At 44.6% G+C, this 20,515-nt stretch overlaps 3 protein-coding genes across 3 annotated transcripts; 1 reads left to right on the forward strand and 2 right to left on the reverse strand.

Moving 5' to 3' along the window:
- On the forward strand, positions 74-9,008 carry LOC8068592 (kinesin-like protein KIN-4C). Its single transcript, XM_002452520.2, has 27 exons — positions 74-259; positions 341-485; positions 837-983; positions 1,085-1,237; positions 1,329-1,579; positions 1,727-1,899; positions 1,996-2,120; positions 2,337-2,373; positions 2,460-2,665; positions 2,736-2,849; positions 3,142-3,228; positions 3,316-3,493; positions 3,908-4,008; positions 4,170-4,268; positions 4,348-4,461; positions 4,530-4,646; positions 4,722-4,802; positions 5,538-5,609; positions 5,687-5,777; positions 5,886-5,911; positions 6,006-6,091; positions 6,682-6,741; positions 6,836-7,063; positions 7,162-7,303; positions 7,429-7,497; positions 7,595-8,113; positions 8,238-9,008. The coding sequence occupies exons 1-27, from the start codon at positions 216-218 to the stop codon at positions 8,568-8,570; spliced, it is 3,798 nt and encodes a 1,265-aa protein (XP_002452565.2). The 5' UTR covers positions 74-215; the 3' UTR covers positions 8,571-9,008.
- Positions 9,162-12,374, reverse strand: LOC8075721 (DCN1-like protein 2). Its single transcript, XM_002454255.2, has 11 exons — positions 12,129-12,374; positions 11,870-11,931; positions 11,268-11,401; positions 11,113-11,171; positions 10,606-10,629; positions 10,372-10,454; positions 10,205-10,269; positions 10,003-10,052; positions 9,796-9,897; positions 9,633-9,692; positions 9,162-9,501 (listed from the first exon to the last, which is right to left on the reverse strand). Exons 1-11 carry the CDS (start codon positions 12,129-12,131, stop codon positions 9,391-9,393), a joined length of 753 nt encoding a protein of 250 aa, XP_002454300.1. The 5' UTR covers positions 12,132-12,374; the 3' UTR covers positions 9,162-9,390.
- On the reverse strand, positions 16,459-19,605 carry LOC8068593. Its single transcript, XM_021458415.1, has 7 exons — positions 18,942-19,605; positions 18,685-18,738; positions 18,359-18,553; positions 18,070-18,175; positions 17,938-17,979; positions 17,764-17,820; positions 16,459-17,472 (listed from the first exon to the last, which is right to left on the reverse strand). Exons 1-7 carry the CDS (start codon positions 19,076-19,078, stop codon positions 16,915-16,917), a joined length of 1,149 nt encoding a protein of 382 aa, XP_021314090.1. The 5' UTR covers positions 19,079-19,605; the 3' UTR covers positions 16,459-16,914.

A 20,515-nucleotide genomic window follows, 5' to 3' on the forward strand; every position in this document is an offset into this window, starting at 1 on the left:
ATCGGTCCATAGACACGGTCTACGTTAAGTTAAAGAAGAGTATTATAGGCAGCCGCCGCAGCTCACGCGACGCCCTAGTTTTCGAAATCCTCCGAGCGGGCGCTTCTCGCTCTCACCCGTTCGCCATTTCGCTCGTCTCTCTCTCTCCTCGAGGGGCGATCGATCCCCAACTCGCCGCATCCCGAACCCGCAATCCACGCGCAGCTTGCCGTTGTATGTTGCAGGGCGTCGCCAATCCGGTCCGATCCGCCGGTTTGAGGTGAGTTTTTCCCCGCATTTTGGGGGCGATTTTAGGTTATTCGCTGATGATTGCCTGATCAGCCTGGGAATTCGTGGTTAGGGTTCCGATGGAGACCTCGGAGGCGGCGGCCGCGCATCCGCAGAAGGATAGCGTGAAGGTGGCCGTCAACATAAGGCCGCTCATCACGGCTGAGCTGCAGGAGGGCTGCACGGATTGCGTCACCGTCACGCCCGGCGAACCGCAGGTACCGATTGTTGTGTCTGATTGGTTTGGTCTGCTTGTGGAAAACTTGATGTTTCCGGGACTTGGAATCGATGCGTTCATCAGCATCGCTTGTATAAAAAATTGGGTGGGCTGATCCACAAAGGGACATAGGTGCTGAAGATCTCCAGTGGAGGATGCTCAGGACCATCGTATTTGCTGATTTCGTGACTCTTATATAGTATTATATAATTTCGCAGTAGTAATTTCAATATACTTGTTGAATCAGATTTTGAACGTATAAAAGCTCAGCACATGCCTCTTTGCAGGGTACACATTTTCGAAATGGTTTGTAAGTTCAGACATATGATCATTTGTTTCTGTTCTGTTTCAGGTTCAAATTGGGCCCCATGTCTTCACCTTTGACCACGTCTATGGCAGCTCGGGTCCTTCATCATCATTAATATTTGAGCAATGCGTGCACCCGTTGATTGATGCATTGTTCAGCGGATACAACGCCACTGTCCTAGCATATGGCCAGGTGCATTTCTTTTGTACGATGAAGTTGCCAATGTTTTGTTAGATGACTGTCTTTTTGATGATTATTTGGCTAATTATGTTGTTTTTCTTTGATAACTGTAGACTGGTTCTGGCAAGACATACACAATGGGTACTGACTACAGTTGTGAAGGCAACTCTGGAGGGATAATTCCTCAAGTTATGGATACAATATTTAGAAAAGTTGATACCTCAAAGGATGGCTCCGAGTTTTTAATTAGAGTGTCTTTTATTGAGGTAAGATACCTAGTGGCACTTGTTTCTTTCTTATTTGTACCAGCGGCTCTTAGCTTGTTATCATTGTGTGCTGTGCTGCTATGAATTTCAGATATTCAAGGAAGATGTTTTTGATTTGCTTGATGCAAATCAAGCTGCTGCAAGACCTGATGCAGGTTCTATGGCAAAAGCATCAGCACCTGGCAGAGTGCCGATTCAAATTCGAGAGACTGCAACTGGAGGCATAACCCTTGCTGGTGTCACAGAGGCTGAGGTGAAGTCAAAAGAAGAAATGGCATCATATTTGACACGTGGGTCCTCGTCACGTGCAACAGCAAGCACAAACATGAATAGGCAGTCGAGGTACGCTGTACGAACATCATACACATGTTTTCTTTCTGCAAGGACCATTAGTGCAGAGTACATTGCTGTTTTGTTTGTTCACTATATTTGCTGTGCATTCCAATAAAGTAATAATGTTCTTATTTGGATGGTGCTGCTTATTTGTAGTCGCTCTCATGCCATCTTTACAATATGCGTCGAACAAAAGAGAATATCTGGTACATCTGACAAGTCAGCCAGCAGTGATTATGACATAATATCATCGAAGTTTCACCTTGTTGATCTTGCTGGTTCTGAAAGGGCTAAACGTACTGGAGCAGATGGACTTAGGCTTAAAGAAGGTGATTAAGGCTCACCGAACGTTTGTACATGTTGGTTTAGTCCATTGGGTAATTGTGCAACTGGTTATAAGATTGTTGTCTATTTCATGTCCACAGGGATACACATAAATAAAGGCCTTCTAGCTCTTGGCAATGTTATAAGTGCACTAGGCGATGAAAAGAAAAGGAAAGAAGGAGCATTTGTACCATACCGGGATAGCAAATTAACCCGTCTTTTACAGGTGAGAACTCTTATGCTCATAGTAATGTAATGTAATGCAATGTTTCAGCACTTATTTCCATGCCAATTTAGTATTATATGTACACCACATCATTTGAATTTCCTTATGGTATTTAGTGCCAGATTCATGGACCTATGGGCTGTATTAGGCTTACAAATTCCTTTGTTTGTTGGATTTGCATTTGGACCTGTCTCAAAACATAAATCGTTTTTGCAGGATTCTCTAGGAGGAAATAGCAAAACTGTCATGATTGGTAGGTCTATTTTTTTTCCCAAGACATATGTCCTAGTCCTAGTGTTTGAGGCACTTAAATCATGCTTTGCTACTCTTTTCATGCAGCATGCATTAGCCCTGCTGATATAAATGCAGAAGAAACCATAAATACACTCAAATATGCCAATCGCGCACGGAACATTCAAAACAAAGCAGTGGTAAACCGTGATCCAGCTACAGCAGAGATGCAAAAATTGAGGAGCCAGCTGGAGCAGCTGCAAACTGAGCTTTTGTTTTCCCGCAGTGGGAGTGCAGCGTTAGAAGAACTTCAGGTGGGTTTGTCTTGACTGGCTGGTCCAACCAGTTGATTTTGTGACCTAATTTTTTTCCTTTGTCTTTCAGTTGCTGCAGAAAAAGGTCTCTCTTCTTGAGCTAAAGAATTCTGAGCTTAACAATGAACTCAAGGAAAGGGAATTGTCATGTGAGCAGTTGGCAGAGCGGGCACGGGCTGCTCAGGTATCTATGAATCTATAACTTTTTTGTTCTGTTCGAATGTGCTGGATTTGTGATGTAACATTTTTGTTTCTCTTCCTTTCAAAATAAAAAAAAACATTTTCATTTCTCTTAGCTGGGTATATCAGTATATGCCTATGATCTCAGTCTTCTTGTGTAAAATTTCTCTATGGTAATCATATGCAGTTAATTTATAGCGCAGGAGCCAACCAGTTAGACATGAAAATCGCTTCTGACATATCACCTTAGAATGATAAATTTATTAAGGACCTCCATTTATTCAACTTTGATACAGTTGGAAAGGGATCAGTTGATGCTGAAGATTGAATCCGCGAGGAATGGAAAATCATGGGATGATATTGAAAATGCTGATAATGACCAAGTGAGTGTAACTACATCTGTATGCCGTAAACAGATTTATACTCACCCTTTTATGCCATCTCACCACAACCTCTTTTGTTCTTATCAGGACATGGACCTCTTGAAGGGCTACATATCGAAAGTACAGCAGTTGGAGAGTGAACTGATGCGGCAAAACTTCTCCAATGCTTGCAGACATGGCTTAAATGATCAACTTGCCATGGAGCGGGACATTTTACTAAATGAATTGGGTTCTGGATGTGAAGTAGGAACACCTGATGCTTCAAGTAAGCCACTGAGCCATTTCCTCAAATCATTTATAGTGAGAAGTAGCTTTCTTTCCAACAGTCGACCCTTTTCAGAATTATTCGAGTATGCTTACAATATGTTTTTATTGTTTTTCCACATGATGATTAATTTAGATTTCGCTTCTGAAGTTGAACCTTTACTTGGGAATATAGGTTGTGCTGTAGCTTGCTATTAAGATTGATGTTACTACATAAAACACTTGAAAGAAAAACATATTCTAGTTGATTATTTGTTTAACCATTTCCTGGAAAGATGTTAGAAATCAGCAATGAACATTACCTTTTTTGTATCACATTCTTATTCACCAAACTTGTTCCTAAAACTGTCAAATATTTTTCCAGCCTAGACCACCAGTGTCCTTTCGAAACTATCAATAACTGTACTATCTTCAGGTGAAGTTGATGAAGAAGAAAAGGAGAGAGAACATTCATCCATGCAAGACCAACTTGACAAAGAGCTGCAGGAACTAGATAAACGTCTTCAGCAAAAGGAGGTACTAGTCCGCTGTCTCTACTATTTTGACCTTTGTTTGTTAAGCCCTGCTAACACTATCCCTGCTGATGTAGTTATGTATCCTCAATCTGGTAGTCCATTATTTTGTGCCTTGATTCACCTTGTAGAGTATAATTATACCTCCTTTTCATGTTTCAAAAGGAAGAGATGAAACAATTTGCCAAGAGTGATACTTCTGTTCTCAAGCAACATTATGAAAAGAAGTTAAATGAGTTGGAGCAAGAAAAGAAAGCTCTTCAGGTTTTTACTAGCTTACCTTGCTGACACTATGCTCTTATTTTTTTTCCTGACATGGTTGTAACAATATTCTTGTTTGTAGAAAGAAATAGAGAATCTTCGCCATGCTTTAACCAATATATCTTCTTCTACGGATGACAATGCTCAAAAACTGAAAGAAAACTATCTTCAGAAGCTGAATGCACTTGAATCCCAGGTTTGTACTTCAGCTAAATGCTTGTTTCATTGCATTCCTCATCAATTCTAACAACAGACCGTTTTCAGGTCCATGAGCTCAAGAAAAAGCAGGAAGCTCAACAACAGCTTCTAAGGCAGAAACAGAAAAGTGACGAGGCAGCAAAACGTTTACAAGAAGATATTCATCGTATAAAATCTCAGAAGGTGTTTTATCGTCCAAATGTTTCTGAGTGTGGTTTAAGTTTTTTTCCTGACATATATTCCTTTCATTCCATGTAGGTTCAACTTCAACAAAAGATCAAGCAAGAATCTGAACAATTTAGGTCTTGGAAGGCTGCCCGTGAAAAGGAAGTACTTCAGGTAATTGTTCTTACAGGTTGTTGATCGATGTTTTCAGGTCGGCTGGTCGAACCTGGTCGACGTGGGACCGACCAGACGATTAATCGTGATTAATCGTCGACCAGGTCGATTATTCGACCCTTGTCGACCCTGGTCGTCCATGTATATCAGGACATATACCTATATATATATACCTCTCTCTATATACTATATCATACACAATAAAGCAAGCATCAAGACTGCATTAGTGTTTAGCTGCTGACTTATGTATGAGAGTTGTCTTCCTCTCTTTTCTGCACTGCCCAGAGGTCCATATTCATGTCCCAAACTCCATTTCTTTGCTGGCTTGCTGCTGGAAGCCTGGAATACAATAATTAGCAAGCAGCAACACTAATGCAGTCTTGATCTTGACACACCTTAACAGTAGCACTGTTGCAAACATTTAGCAGACCATAACAGCCACACAGCCAGCATATTACATAACCAAAGTCTATGTCCTGGTTAAACACGCCCAAAAACAGAGTAACCAAACTGGTCGTCCATGTCCTGGTTGGACGACTAATCGCGATTAGTCGTCGACTAATCAGACGACCAGCTTTCTGGTCGAGCTGGTCGAGTCATACCTCCTAATCGAACACTTGGGACTGACCAGGACGACTAATCGTGATTAATCGGACGACCTGAAAACACTGTTCATGTTTACGAACTTCTTTCTCAAAGATCTTGTTCTGATAGTGCTGTATATCCATTAATTAGCTCAAGAAGGAAGGGAGACGAAATGAATATGAGATGCACAAGCTCTTGGCCTTAAATCAGAGGCAGAAAATGGTAAGTTTCTTATTTTTTTTCCTCTTTCAGCTTTAAAATAACACGATCGCCTACACCATTCGGCTTGAAATTTGTAGGTCCTACAGAGGAAAACTGAGGAAGCAGCAGCTGCTACAAAAAGATTGAAGGAGTTACTGGAAGCAAAGAAGTCATCACGTGAAACATATGGTAGGATGCCATGGCCAATGGCTTCATATTCTTTACCATTAGGTTTTATGTGTGCTCATTCTTTAGCTGACTACTTTTACTACTTGTTTTGTCTTCCTGTTTTTTCAGGAGGTGCAAATGGTTCTGGGATGCAGGTATACTTCAAGAAACCTTTGTTAGGGAATGAAAAAACTATTCCCCATCTGCATTTTATACTGTATCTGAAACATTCTTTTTATGTGTCACTAGGCCTTAATACGAGCTATTGATGATGAACTGGAAGTCACTGTAAGAGCACACGAATTACGCTCATATTACGAGCGACAAATGCAGGAGTAAGTCTTTGTTTTGCATTGATAATTTGTACATCCTGACCTTCTAGTGCTTTTGTTAATCTGTGGTGCGCTATATGCATATATGTGCATTGTTTTTGGATTTTTTTTTTGTGATGAGACAGATGGATTCATAGTTATGCAATGTAAATATGAACCCAAAACAATTTGCTATTGTGCTCCCTTGTGGTTAGACCACTAGAGAATTAGCTTTGGGCCAATCCATAGGACAGTGCATATAAATGTTGAATAGTTATATTACAATTCTATCGATTTCCTAACACATAATTATGTGGAGAAATAATGGGCTACTAGTAAGATTTTGCACTGACCATAATATGTTTAAATTCCTGCTGAAACTGTGGCATCATTAACTGTCTCCAAAATTCCTTATGATTACCTATATCGATTATTCACTCCTTTTCTTTCTAATCTCAGCAGCATAGTATATGAACTGTAATTGAAATGTGGTTAATCTGAGCAGCATAATACATGAACTGCAATTGAAATATGGTGGATTCTGTATACATTTTGCACAGCATTACCTTTGGACAACTGCCCCCTTTTGAAATTACTTTCCCCCCTTAAAACAGGAGAGCAGCAATATCCAAGGAAATAGCAAAGCTGAAGGAGGAATCAAAGCACAAGATGAGGTTTGGTGATTTACATCTCTTTTGTTTTGATGAGGGGTTAATTGATCTGTTTCAGTGTCTCTGAATTGTCGCTTACTAGTTGTTATTTTTGTAGTGATTGTCCTCAAGCTATGTCTCCTAGTGCTAGAAGTTCTAGGATATCAGCATTAGAGAACATGTTATCCTCATCATCTAGTGCCATGGTGTCTATGGCTTCTCAACTGTCAGAAGCAGAGGAGCGGGAGCGTGTATTCAATGGTAAAGGTAGATGGTACCATGTCAGGTCCCTCCCAGAGGCAAAGAACATAATGAACTACCTTTTCCAGTCAGCATCATCCGCAAGGTATGCTGTAGTTTGCATTCTTTCAAAGGATTTTATGATGTATGCTATGTATGCACATTCCTGATTTGCAGATTCTTTTATCTGTATTTTGCTTCTAGGTGTCAAGTACTGGATAAAGAGGTGATTTGTAATGAAAAAGAACACACCATTAGTGAATTGAAGGAAAAGGTGGTTGTGCTTAATAGTGGAATGAGGCAGTTAGAAACACAACTGATGGATCTAAGGAGCCAAAATACACAGGTAAAGATTCTCCCAGATTTGTACTGTGCAAATTTGATGACACCGAAGTATAAAATGATTGTGTATTACGATTGTGGTTGTGATCGTGCACTTGCTAACACTTTCTAGTTTCTACTAATCGGCAGCTTTTCACTGCATTGAATAATGCAAAGAAATCTGCTAGGTCAAATGGCACTGGATTTGCTCAGCGTAAGGTATTTTTCTTTGTGAGTGCCTTCAAGTTTTTCTTTGTGAGTGCACTCTTTGCTGTTTTTTCATGTTAATATGTCTGAACATCCCTCCTACACGCAGAGCGTTCGATCTTCCCAGCATTTTGGTTGTAGTAAGGACAACTTCATCAATTGGGTGGACGATATGGACATTTCAGATGGTGAGCACTCAGACGAGTTAGAGAGTATGAGTGATGGATCTGATTCAGACTGGGTACAGTCGAACAGGAAAGCGAAAAAACATCAGAGAAGAGTGTCTAGCAATTCAAATCATAAGCTGGATTGTCAAAATACACAAGACAATGCAGAACCAGAGAAGCCCTCAGATGAAAAGTGCATTCTGCCAAAAAATCTTCCATCAGACGGCTGTTCATGCTCAAAATCCTCATCATGCAAGACCAACAAGTGCGAGTGCAGAGGCTCAGGTGCACAATGTGGTGCAGGCTGTGGTTGTAAGGACTCCAAATGTTCTAACAGGGATTCTTCTTCTACTAAAGAAAAGGCCAATCAGGGAGCCATGCTTCTTCAGAACGCGTTTTCTGAGAAGGAAGCCCAAGATGCAAAGCCAAGAAAGCCTTTGGCTAACATTGGTAATAATGTGGTAAGTACTGTGCTTTATATTTTGGTGTTATAGCTAACCACTGCATCCATCATTCCATCTGCACAACTATAGTTAATACAGAATAATTCATAGCAACTCCGTGTGCAACTGGTTGTGTTCTCAGGTTAACCAAACTGCCGAGACAGAGAAGAAGCCCAGGAAAAACTGGCGCAAGTCGACAGTTCAACTCGTCCCAGGGCCTCTCCTGCCGTCGGAGCCAGAGACCACCGAAGCTGCTCCTCGGGACAGAGCCGATATTCCTCTCAAGCTACCGAGAGCCATGTCCTCAGGGACTCCTGCGGAGAGCAACCCTCCCCCCCTCACGGACCGCAATGCTGCCAAGCCCCACCAATCCGTGAGCACAGGCAACAAGGATAGCACCGGAACTGCCGCCACGAGGCCACCGTCTCAGCTGAGAAAAAACGCAGCCACCGAGAAGGAGAACCAGTTGCGATAATTCAATTGCTGAGTATCCGTGTCGGGGAAGTCTTTTGTCTTAACAGCGGTGGAGGCTGCCTCGGCGTCCTATGGAGAGGCAGGTAGACCCTGGAAGGGCTCGCGCTCTCTCGGGTTCCTGAGGGATGATGACTGCGAAGGCAATGGCGTGTTCTGTTGCAATGTTGTGCCTTGTACCGTTGTACGCGCCGCCTTAGCTCTGCTTTGGCTGGAACGCAACCATCTTGTAGTGAACAAAACATGGTGGATTAAGTTATATATCAGTCTCGTTAATGGTCTCCGTTCCTTTTGAACATACTTAGGAAATCAATCTGCCAATCTGTATGCTTAGACAATAGATACTGACTGCTAGAGATGCTATTGGTTAAGGCGTCATCTGTGCAACCGTATCTTATTTCACCAATTCAAGGACTGTCAGAAGGGCTCGCTTGGTTTCGAATTCTGGTGTCACAAAGGCATATTTTGTGCATGTCCCAATTTATGTTTGTTATTACAGTATATATAGAGTATTTACGCTGTGAAACATTCAAGAATAATGCCATGTTCATGCAACAAGCTCAGAATCTCACCAATAATCAGCAGGCGAGGCACGTGATCAGGATCGAAAATGGCAATTACCAGGGTTTCAAGTCCATACTGGCCTTCGTTGCACATCGCAGCATTCAACACAAGTTTTGGGTATAGAGGATAAGCTCAGGCGCATAAGCTGCATTAGCTACCACTACCAATAGTGCAATGAATACAAGCATCCAACCATTCAGTTATACAAATGATGGTGGCCTGATGGGTGACCAATTCTGCCCCCTACAGCCCAATTCCGTTCACCTTCTATGCTGGACAAGCCCTTTCTCTTTCAAGTAGTCCACAAATTCATCGATTAGGTAGGGCCAAGCACCTTCTTCGTCATAGTTGGTTAGCTGAGGATCGATTGTCTGAAGCAACAAGATAAGAGCAGAAATGCATTACACGACAAGCAGATTCAACTAAGTATGGCATGGTCTCTAAATATGATGGGTATCCATTTCGCGATTGTATTCCTGGGGATAAGTGAGGATGAGGTTACCTTCACAAACTCCAATAACTGCGTCCATGTATCCCTGGAGATTGCTTTATTGTGCCTTACCTGAAACCAAGTTCAAACAAGTAAACACAAATTCAATAAATTTATATCAAAGCAGGAAAAAAAAAACCTTTGCGATTAGCTACTAAAATAAGCTGGTATACACCTGTAGAAACTGGCACCAGTGGTCAATCAGAGACCAGTTCCTTTCAGCAATTAGCAACCGCCACATGCCAATAGCAGTCTCCAATGCGAGAGATTTCTGGCCCTATAAAATCAAGCATAATATGTTGTCAATATAGTTTTTCAAGATATGAATGAAACAAATGTTCTGATACAGTTTCATGAATAATGTGCACAGCAAATGCCATACCTTTTCCCTTGCCCAGGCAAATGCAAAGTTGTATATTTCACGGAACTTCTCTGTATGAAGTGAACAGGTATGTGATAGGTAGATGAAACCATTCATTACTAGTCTATCCCTTGGCTGAACAAGCTGCTTATGCAAGCATTTGTATTCAAATGACATATTTGCTACAATAGCAGCAGTTCAAACTGAAAAAAAGAGAACTTACGATCATCTTTAAGCTCAGCTCGCAATGAAGGTAACTTCTCGCGAAGCTTCTCTATTGAATCCACTCTGAAAATGAGTAAGATCTTTTGAAACTATTCAATCTATTTACACTTCAGAATCTCAAGTTGTAGCACAAATGATTATAAAAATTGCATAGATCAGTCTCACCCTATTGACTGCAGTCCACCAATGAACTCCTGGCGAGTGAACTCACACATAGTGGAAGCTTTCATATGCCACGATATGACAAGCTGTTAACAGGGAACAAGTAATCAAAATGCATATATGGACAAAATAACACAAATAACAGTATCCCAGTGTCATCTTTCGTATTTGAACTTGAAGCAAATGCATTTGGTTAGTATATAGAGAAAGTAGATTCAAGATAAAATATGAACGTACCATAACAATATCCTGAGGATCCACCTGACAAAGGGAAACACACATGATTTCCGTATCAGAATCATATAACAGGACATAGAGATGAAGACAAGATAGACAACCAAAATAAAAGATGCTCGGGCCTTATAATAGGAACAAAATACATGCAGCACCTGCAGTATCTACTGTGGGCCAAAAATAATAATAAGCAACAAATGCTGAAGTTAGCAATCATGCCAGTCTACATAGTCAAACTTAACCCACAAAGCCATGGTAGACAGGTTGTTTGTTGCAGATATTCTAAATCTATAATTTACTACACTTCACAGACCAAGAGCAAATGTAGATAGGAAGAAAATTGAATAGTTCAAGTATTCCATAGAAAAATGAAAACACAGAATAAATGAAACAAACACAGTTCACTGTCCACAAATTTCGAACATGTATAGTATACCTATGCATTACAAGTGACTGCAGGCTATAGTAACATACATTCAAAGTAAGAGGAAAAAAAACAAAAAAAATGACCTGTAAATCATTGCAGAGCTGTGATATGCCTTCCACCATTATCATATCAGCATCCGGTTCTGAGCAACCATGACACAAAATGATGTACAGGTAAAAAAAATCAGCAACAAGGCATAGAAAAGATGATAGGTGCAAAAGAGAGTAAAATATTTCACCTTTATATCTGTTGTAGAGCTCTTCCAGATGTCGAGTATTAGCAACAGCAATTTGTGGTTGGCTGTAGAAAACATCAAAAGCTCCTTCCAAGTGCCAATCACTAGCTTTAAGAGCCTGAAGCGCAGCCTTCTCACTGTGTGAAATATGCGATGTTTGACAAAATTAACAGAAATACAGTTGAGATGGCAGTGTCTAAAGATGTACAGTAGTCCTCGGAGGTTCAGTTGGTCCCATGACTGACTGTAATGTACAACCCTACTGATTTTTCAGGATAATGACAATGGATCACTCTTGCAGCACAAAAAAAAAAGATAACTTTTGGGAAAAGATGGAAAAGTGGTCCATCCTAAACAAAAAGGGGAGGATATTATGCCACCATCCCGTTGCAGAATTCCATCGCAAAATCACAAATCAAGATCAGGCGGTAACACATCCTTCCACATAAATAAAAGACAATACAAAATTCCATGTTACACCCCAAAAGAACTTCCTCCCAATGGCCCGCAAAATTGACAGACCACCGCCACTAACCAACCAAACCACAATTTAGCACTAAACACCGATCTCTCCGAACAGTTAAAAAAACGTTTGAAAAATGTACCTTGCGCCGGTTATTGCCATGAATTGCTGCACCTTATCCCGGCTTCCTCTACCAAGCTTATGCTGTGCGCACAACAAACACGCATCCGTCAAAAATCACACGCGCGCACAGAGTAGTATGAATCAAACGAGAAAATCACATAGATTGTGACATATCAAAACCAGCCGATTGGAGGAAGCACAAAAATGAGAAAAAAAGATCCTGAAAATCTGTGGCAAATCGGAGCCTTGCCAAGAGGACGAGGGGAGGGACGACGGACCATTTTGGATCGGATAGGGCGTGGAAGGCCGGAGGGCGAGGGGCCGCACGGTCTAGGGTTTCGACTTTCGAGAAGCTTCAGCGCTCTTGTGCCCTCGCCTTAGCGGCTCAGCCTCTGGCGGTCTGGCCTTCAGCCTCTTGGTTTTTTCTGTGTGACTGTGTGTGCTTGAAATGTCCCCCAAGCTCCACACGCAGATGGCGGACTTGGGTTCTGCAATGACCGAAATGCCACCTGACCCGGTTCGGACGTTTTTGGAACCAGCCTTCAGTGTACGCTCAAAAGCGCACCTCTTTGGCTCCGGTCTCCACACCAGTCTTGCCAAATATTTTCGTGGAGAAGCTGTTTTTAAGTAAAAAAATAAAAGAGTCAAAGTCGTTTTGACAAAACCACAAATTATGTCTTCTCTAAAACGGCTCTGGCTCCTCTAGACGAGCTGTACCAAACACCCCAGTTTTGCATAAGAGAATCTTATGGGTACTAATATGAGTAAAACTACACGTGTTTTGATCGTTTAGGACAACGACGCAATCACCAAAGTTTGACTATGACTTTTTATTTTTATATCAAAAAGTGGTGTGTGTATATTTTTTTATGAAAATATTTTTCAAGATAAATATATTTATATGGTTTTCATATTTTTAAACTCAACAACTTAAAAGTTATTCATGATTTTATATTCTTAATATTTGACTTAAATATTGTCCAAAACGACTACCTTTATGAAGACAGCAGGAGTATAGACTAGAAAAGTTCTTCCTCTGGACCATTTTGCAAAGCGCAATGACCCTTACTCCACATACCAAGGCACAACTCCTCCTCTATGGCGTAGGCATACATGCAGCCTCCTATTAACTTCTCTTGACACTCCATATAAAATGATTGGTGCATGTAGAATAATCGAGGGAAATGTCTTGAAATCTCTCTTTTAGTTGGAATGAGTCCGGACATATATATTAACTTCTCTTGACACTCCATATAAAATGATTGGTGCATATAGAATAATCGAGGGAAGTGTCTTGAAATCTCTTTTTTAGTTGGAAGGAGTCCGGACATATATTGAAGAATACTGGAGAAGATCCAAAGGGGTTAGAGCATCACAAATCTAACGAGTTAAAATCCTCGTTCCGTCGATCTCTCCGCCGATGGGATTAGCCCAACAGGCCAGGTTTGATTTTGTTGAGAAAATTTGATGTTTGACAGTAGAGATTCTTTATTTGACACCAAAACATAAAATCTTCTTTATGTTACTTTTATTTGACCTTCCTCACTTTTTGGTTGTACCGGCGTTAAATCCAACGTAATCTCTCCCGTGTGTGTTTTCAAATGTGCTGTGTCCAGGCATTAAAGTAAAAAAGAAAATCAGATAAGATGGGAATGAGAGGTTTCAATGTCAAATAAGGAATGAAAAGTTTTTCTTACGCTAAATATAGAATTTGGAATAATGGATAGGATAGCAAGGCCTTGTTTAGTTCCAAAAATTTTTGCAAAATAGGTACTGTAGCACTTTCGTTTGTTTGTGACAAATATTGTCCAATTATGTACTAACTAGGCTCAAAAAATTCATCTCATCAATTCCGACCAAACTATGCAATTGGTTTTTATTTTCGTCTATATTTAATACTCCATGCATGTGTCTAAAGATTCGATGTGACGGGGAATCTGAAAAATTTTGCAAAATTTTTTGGGAACTAAACATGGCCCAAGAAAGCACGGTGCGGAGTGCCGAGCCACGCCAAACCGCGCGCGGCGGCTGCTGGCTTGGCAGTGGACGTGGATTGCTTGATTGTGATTGATCATGACGGCTTAGCCACTTCTACCTTATCGCCTCGTGGTCAGGTTTCGGGTTTTGGTAGCTTTGTTGGCTGCGGCGATTGTTTATAGTACAGTGCTTGTCGACGCAGCGTGTCCGTGCATCCAGCCGCCGCGGCGTGGAAAAGGCTTTTGTCGCCCTCGCTCTGCAGTCTGCAGTGGTGGGATCCAACACTGTACAAATGTTCTCGGATGGTTAAGTACCGTACAAAAGTATTTATAATTTTTTATTAATCAACAAACAATCTCAGCAGCCTCAGCTTTTTTTTTTTAGGGGAAGGCTCAGCAGCCTTTTGTCATGGGGCTGGTTGGGCCATAGTAGTTGGGCCCAATGTCAACCGGGCTGGTTGCTTCACAGCGACTGTTCCGTACAAAAGCTGACGAGACCGACGGATGGATCGAGCCAACAGTGACGTGCCATTATGCAATGCCGATGCCGCAAATCATCTCATGTCGTGCCCAGGGGCGAAGCTAGGGGTGCAAATGCACCCCTAAAAATTGTAAAAACAGTGATTAGATCTAAAATTCCACCATATATACATCTCCATAGAAGATGTCTATGTATCCACAAACTAAATGCACCTCTTTAATTTGCTCTAGCTCCCGGAACACCTCCCGCTCCCGCGTCCCCCGAACCCGACCTTGACGTGCATACAATGCCCCGTAACAAGTCCCAACGACCCAGCCCGAGTCTTGGGGCGAAACCAGCAATACAAGTGCCGTCGCGTGCGCTAGCTAAGCTTTATTCTTATCCGAGCGAGCGAGCAGCATGGCGCGTGTTCGTCGGGACAAACCGGCAGTATCCGGCAGCGCGGCGCGGCGGGCTCCATCGGTCAGGAAGCAGGAACATGGCCACCTCGTCTCGGAGCAACCACAATGTAGCAGCAAAGTAGTCCATAAAGAATAAAATAATTTCTATCAGCTAACTGAGACATTGTGGAGGTAGTCCATATAGCAGTCTATAACAAAAGATACTCATAGCCTTATGGACTACCCATAAGCAATAAATAAATGTTATTTTTTCTCTTCATGCTCTCTCGTCATGATACATGAGATGGTTGGAAAGAATAATTTTTAATCTCTAGTGGACCCTACCTTATGGACTACTTTGTTGGCTGAACATTGTGAGCAAATAGTAATAGTTATGGACTACTTATGTAGGCCCCATGTACATGGACTACTTGTTCCATATACATTGAGATTGCTCTCATACCGGCCGGCCGCGCCCGAGGTCGTCAGAGGAGGTTGGCCCGTCAATCGGTGGCCTGCGCTCCCTGTCGTCAGTTGTAGCCGAGAGGGACATGTCCCCGTCTCCCGTCGTCCACACCCCCCTAGCCACTGTGCGGTCAAAGACGTGAAGACCGCACATGCGTAGCGAGACGGCCTGATGAGTGTGTCCCATCCAATTCCTGATGCTAGCCGGCCGGCCTGATCCTTCGCAATTCGTTCTCGCCCTCGGCCGTGTCACGTTTCCCAAATCCCTCGGGGCCAGCCGATCCGCCGATAGCGGCGCGGGATCCGTGCTCGATCGAGGTCGTCGTGAGTCGTGACTCGTGAGGCGGACGCGCGCGCACGAACGCGCGCGGCCTCGCTCGCCCGATCGGTCCATCAGGATGCAGGAGCATGCGAACGAAGAGGACGGCGGCGGGAGACAGGATCGGTGCGCCGGTGAGGGTACCGTACGGTTTCGTTGAAAGAAACGGCAACAACGAACGGGCTACCCCGGGACCGTCCTCGTTGTAGCCTCTGTTGATCTCGTCACGGAACAGCCGTACGTACGCCCAGAGCCCCGGACACGCGCGCGCGGGGGCCCGGCCGGCGGCCGGCGGGGACGACCCCGTTCGGCTTCGACAACTCTTTATGCATGGTTCTCGGCAGGAGTACTGCTGCCTCGGCGTTCCCGTGCGGCTGCCACGACAGACACGTAGTAGTACGTACGTACCACGAGCTGTTGGGCGCGCGGCACATGAACAGCGCCCAGGAAAACGATGTCAGCGGATCGGAGGACATGCACGGTGCAAGTTCGGTGCCGTCTTTCAATGAGGCAGGAACAGCAAATCAATTTTCGCGGGATTCGTTACATGCGCAACAGTTTGCAGCTGTTGACCATAGTGGCCTTCGGTCCCTGCCTCCCTGGCCTGCATGCTGTTCATTTACGCCTTGTCTAGATACACCCAAAAATCCAAAACTTTACAAGATTTCTCATCACATCGAATCTTGCGGCACATGTATGAAACATTAAATATAGATAAAAAAATAACTAATTGCACAGTTTATCTGTAAATCACGAGACGAATCTTTTAAGCCTAGTTGCTCCATGATTGGATAATGTTTGTTAAATAAAAACGAAAGTGCTACAATGTCAAAATCCAAAAAATTTGGATCTAAACAATGCCTTAGACTACTTGTTGCAGAAAAAAAACCTGTGTGAATCGATTCGGCCGTGGTGATCCCTGTACTGTACGTGCACCAGGAAAGAGAAGTCCCAATACATCATTTTTGCGTTGCTACGTACAAGTCATTTTCCAGAACAAAATAGCTACTATTACTGTACGGATCGATGATCAGTGGTGCATGCCAATGCCCTTCGATTAGGTGATGATATGCTAGCTAGCACTGCATCACAGATACATACGTTCAATATACATGCCGACCACACTGAATGTACTACTAGGCTACAAGCTAGCTACGTGGTGCCTCTGTCGACCGACCTTTATAGCCGTTTTGATTGATCGGGTAGTACAGTACACGCACGTACTGTACGTACGTACGTCGAGGTACGGCTACTCCAAGGGACACGTACGTACAGAGCACGACACATGATTGGCTCCATGTAGAGTAATCATGCAACGCGCGCGGCGCGCCCCTCTAAGGAAAAAAGACGTCGCAACTACCATGCCTGCCCGCCCCCTGACGCCTACGCGCAGCTGATCGGCGCGTGCATGCGGCGCCAACTTGAGACGCGGAGACGGACTAGCTAGAATCCCTCGCTGGGCTTGGCCACGTTGACGTAGTAAGATACTGCGGCGGCCGCAGTCGTAGTAGTGGCGGCGGCAGCGGCAGCAACGCTGGTGCTCTCGCCGCCGTTGCCTGCGACGCCGCGGCCGCTGCCGCCTGCGGCCCCGTCGTCATCGTCGGCCATGCCGCCGTGGCGCTCGCCGTGCTCCACGCCGCCGGCCGTCTCCTCTATTTTGCTGGCCATCGCCGCCGCCATGCCGCCGGATGCTGCAGGGTCGACCGACGGCAGCTTCGACAGGAGCGCCTCCAGGCTGCTCATCGACGGCACGATGTGCATCTGCGCCGCCGCCGCCGCCTGGTGGGCGTAGGGGTCGTAGAGCTCCATCATCGGCGGCGGCACGACGAGTCCCGGCGGCCAGCTGCATGCCGCGTCCGCGGCGGGGCCAGCGACGGCGGCGCACCCGGCCGCCGGGAACGCGGCGGACGACGACGGGTGCGGCAGCAGCACCCCCGGGATGCTCTCCAGGTAGCCGAACTTCCGGCGCAGCATCACCACGTAGCTCAGGTCCTCCGCCACCTGCGTACGGTGCAGAGGAGCAAATCACGCACGCGCAGCAATTCGTCAAACACAGTAGCTAGCACAGCACAGTGGCACACCGCACGATCGATCGTACGCATGGTACATATTAGTGTGTACGTCTTGTCGTGCATGCACGCACGCTGCTGATGGTACAGGCGAGAAAGAGAGAAATCATGTGCATGCACCAAGTCACACTTGGCTAGCAGTCACACGCTGCAGTGCACAGCGGCTGAGTGGAGTGGAGTGGAGTGGGTGTAGAACAGTGTATCGGCCTAGCTTCCGGTGTACCTTGTTCATGGAGCCAAGCTGCACGACGCCTTCTCTGACGGCGATCAGAGCGATGGTCTGCAAAGAGGGCAACGATAAAAGAAGTGCAGCAAGGTCAGGTCAGCTTTGGTCATGATCACACAAATGGGGCTCTGGTGGCCTCTGGCTCTCTAAGCTTGATGAGACGGGCTCTACCTTGATACCAGACTTGAACTGAGCCTCCCATGTCCTCGGATACTGCGAAGTGCAGACAAACAGGAGTGATCACACTAGTGATGCAATTGAAAGTTTGGGAGTAATTTGATCCGGTCGATGAGAGATGCTTACAGAGTCGGCAGGGTTGCTCCAGGAGGAGATGAGGTTGATCTCGTGCTCCTGGGCCTCCTGGAACACCCACTTGTGGCTGTGGTCGGCTGCCACTTTCCCTATCAACCTGCAATAAATTAAACGCAAGCACAAGCACATCATCAACAAGCAACTTAACTGGACCGCGATAATAAACTTGCCGATCGATACTATATTACTAGTAGCTAACATGTAATCACGCTGCGGTTGACTAGTATTATTTAGTCCTCAACTAGTAACCATTGTGTCTTACTACTAGGTATACACGTACCCTTCACCGTAGTTGTAGATGTCGTGGGACATCTTGAAGAAGAGCTCAGGCTGCAGGCCCGTGGCGGCCTCCTGCCCGGTAGCACACTCCGTGTAGGCCGCCGCGGCGGCGGCGGCGACAGGAGCAGCTGCGCCCTCGTGGTGGTCACAAGCAGAGGCTGCGAAGTTGCAGAATCCATCCTCCCATGCCAGGATCCTGGACAGAGATAGATGATTTGATTTGATTCGCAACCCAGGAATCACGTACAAACAACACACAAATCCATAAGAAACTGAAGAGGAATAATATAACTTGTGTGAGCATGAGCGTGAGGTAGCAGGTCGTACCAGTTCCTCCTGTTCCCTCTTGTCCGGTCGTATATGCCGCCCTGGAGATCCCATCTGAACAGCGCGCGGATAAACAATTTAATCAGCTCCATTCAACGACGACGACCCAGCAAGCGACGACGGCCATGGCCGAAACAAACCAAACTACTAGACGCAGAGAGCGCGTCAAGGACGACGACGACGACGACGACGAGAAGGGTCGAGAGACCAGGGCGCAGATCGATCGAACGTAACGAAACGAACGAACGGCGACTCACTTTGGGGGCGGGTAGTTCCTGGGGAGGATCCGCCAGAAGACGGCGTAGACCCACTGCGCGTCGTCGTGGCCGCAGAGGCTGCGCAGCGTGTGCTGGAGCAGGTGCGTCACGGCCAGCGGGCTGAGCTGCTCCTCCATTGCAGCCAGCAGAAGAGCTTGACTGTGGCTGAGCTCCGAAGTGGGATGGGATGGGAGCTACTACTATATATACAGAGAACGAAGCTTCACTTCAACCCTTGTACGGGGCGGCCGGCCGGCGAGCTGCTCTGCTTGGCTTTGCTAGCTTCGTTCCGTCACTTTTCAGAGATCATAATTATACAGTAGCTCGCTGCATGCTGGAGCTGCACTAGCACTTGGTTTCAAGCTAGCTACTAATAAGCTAGTTGAAGGGCGACTAGAATCTGGAAATGGATGGATGGAATGGAAGTAGCTAGACGAGAGAAGTAGCTAGGCGTTTCCTTTTCTCGCTTGCTATAGCTCCACTTTTGATCGCTCTGCACCTATCAGCCGGTTGTGACTTGTGAGGCCAGGCCACCAGTCCACCACCACCGGGGGAGCAACCACACTTGCCCTGATTTATACAGGTAGCATAGCTACCATGCCCCCTCTCTCTCTCTCTGTGTGTGTGTGTGTGTTTGAGAGAGAGTCTCATTGTGCTACAGCCATCGCTTTAATGAGGTGCTAGTGCTGGTACGTTTGCTTCTCTCCCTCCACAAACATGACATGGACCATATGCCGCATAACTTTATTTTATTTTAAGGGGAAAATATGATCATTGTAGGGGATCATCCATCATGAATGAGCACAGGATCCTCGCTGTCCCCTTGGTGCCCGCATCAGACCCAAATATGATAGCCGCTCGCGACGACACAGCTTTCTCTCTAACTTGGCAGCCTTTTTTAGCTCAAGCTGTCAACAAATATAGGATGGGCCTCTACTTCAGCTGTGAGCTTGTGAGCTATAGGCCTTGTTTAAATGCGAAAAAAATTTGGATTTCGCTACTGTAGTATTTTCGTTTGTTTGTGGTAAATATTGTTCAATCATAAACTAACTAGGGTCAAAAGATTCGTCTCGTGATTTACAGGCAAACTGTGTAATTAGTTTTTGTTTTCGTCTATATTTAGTGCTTTATGCATGTGCCGCAGCATTTGATGTGATGGAGAATCTTAAAAACTTTTTGGATTTTGGTGAGACTAAACAAGGCCATAGAAAAACTATCGTGACTTATATGCTATGAGCTTTAGAAAAGCTACCATGAACTATATGACCTAGAAGAGTTGTAATTTGTTCGGTTGAAGAATTGACTATGAAACCGACCTCCAACCTCCCTTCTCAATCTCAGTTGAAATAGGTGTGAATCAGCTCTCTATATTCACCCATTTAGAAAAGTAGAGAGCTGAAAGCAAGGTTCAAGAGGTCGTGAAAATTGTAGTATGTGAAAGCAGCGGTCTCTAAAAAGCAGATTCAAATTTCGTACATTTAGTTGACCTTTTGCTTTTTGGCAGTGTAAATACGTACTTATCAGAAATTGAACCAAATACAACCATAATCTAGCCCTAGCTTAGGTTGTCTTAA

This window comes from Sorghum bicolor, chromosome 4, assembly GCF_000003195.3.
Source record: "Sorghum bicolor cultivar BTx623 chromosome 4, Sorghum_bicolor_NCBIv3, whole genome shotgun sequence".
Lineage (NCBI taxonomy): Eukaryota > Viridiplantae > Streptophyta > Magnoliopsida > Poales > Poaceae > Sorghum > Sorghum bicolor.

Excerpts from the sequence above, each read along its gene's own strand:
- LOC8075721 (XM_002454255.2), bottom strand. Across the intron at positions 11,172-11,267 it reads GCTCTACAACAGATATAAAG|AACCGGATGCTGATATGATA; the intron begins GTGAAATATTTT and ends ATGGTTGCTCAG. Across the intron at positions 10,270-10,371 it reads GGTGGACTGCAGTCAATAGG|AGTGGATTCAATAGAGAAGC; the intron begins GTGAGACTGATC and ends ACTCATTTTCAG.
- LOC8068592 (XM_002452520.2), top strand. The coding sequence starts at position 216 with ATGTTGCAGGGCGTCGCCAATCCGGTCCGATCCGCCGGTTTGAG. Across the intron at positions 5,610-5,686 it reads TAAATCAGAGGCAGAAAATG|GTCCTACAGAGGAAAACTGA; the intron begins GTAAGTTTCTTA and ends TGAAATTTGTAG. Across the intron at positions 6,092-6,681 it reads TACGAGCGACAAATGCAGGA|GAGAGCAGCAATATCCAAGG; the intron begins GTAAGTCTTTGT and ends CCCTTAAAACAG.
- LOC8068593 (XM_021458415.1), bottom strand. The coding sequence starts at position 19,078 with ATGGAGGAGCAGCTCAGCCCGCTGGCCGTGACGCACCTGCTCCAGCAC. Across the intron at positions 18,554-18,684 it reads AGAGGGAACAGGAGGAACTG|GATCCTGGCATGGGAGGATG; the intron begins GTACGACCTGCT and ends ATCTCTGTCCAG. Across the intron at positions 18,176-18,358 it reads ATCTACAACTACGGTGAAGG|GTTGATAGGGAAAGTGGCAG; the intron begins GTACGTGTATAC and ends AATTTATTGCAG.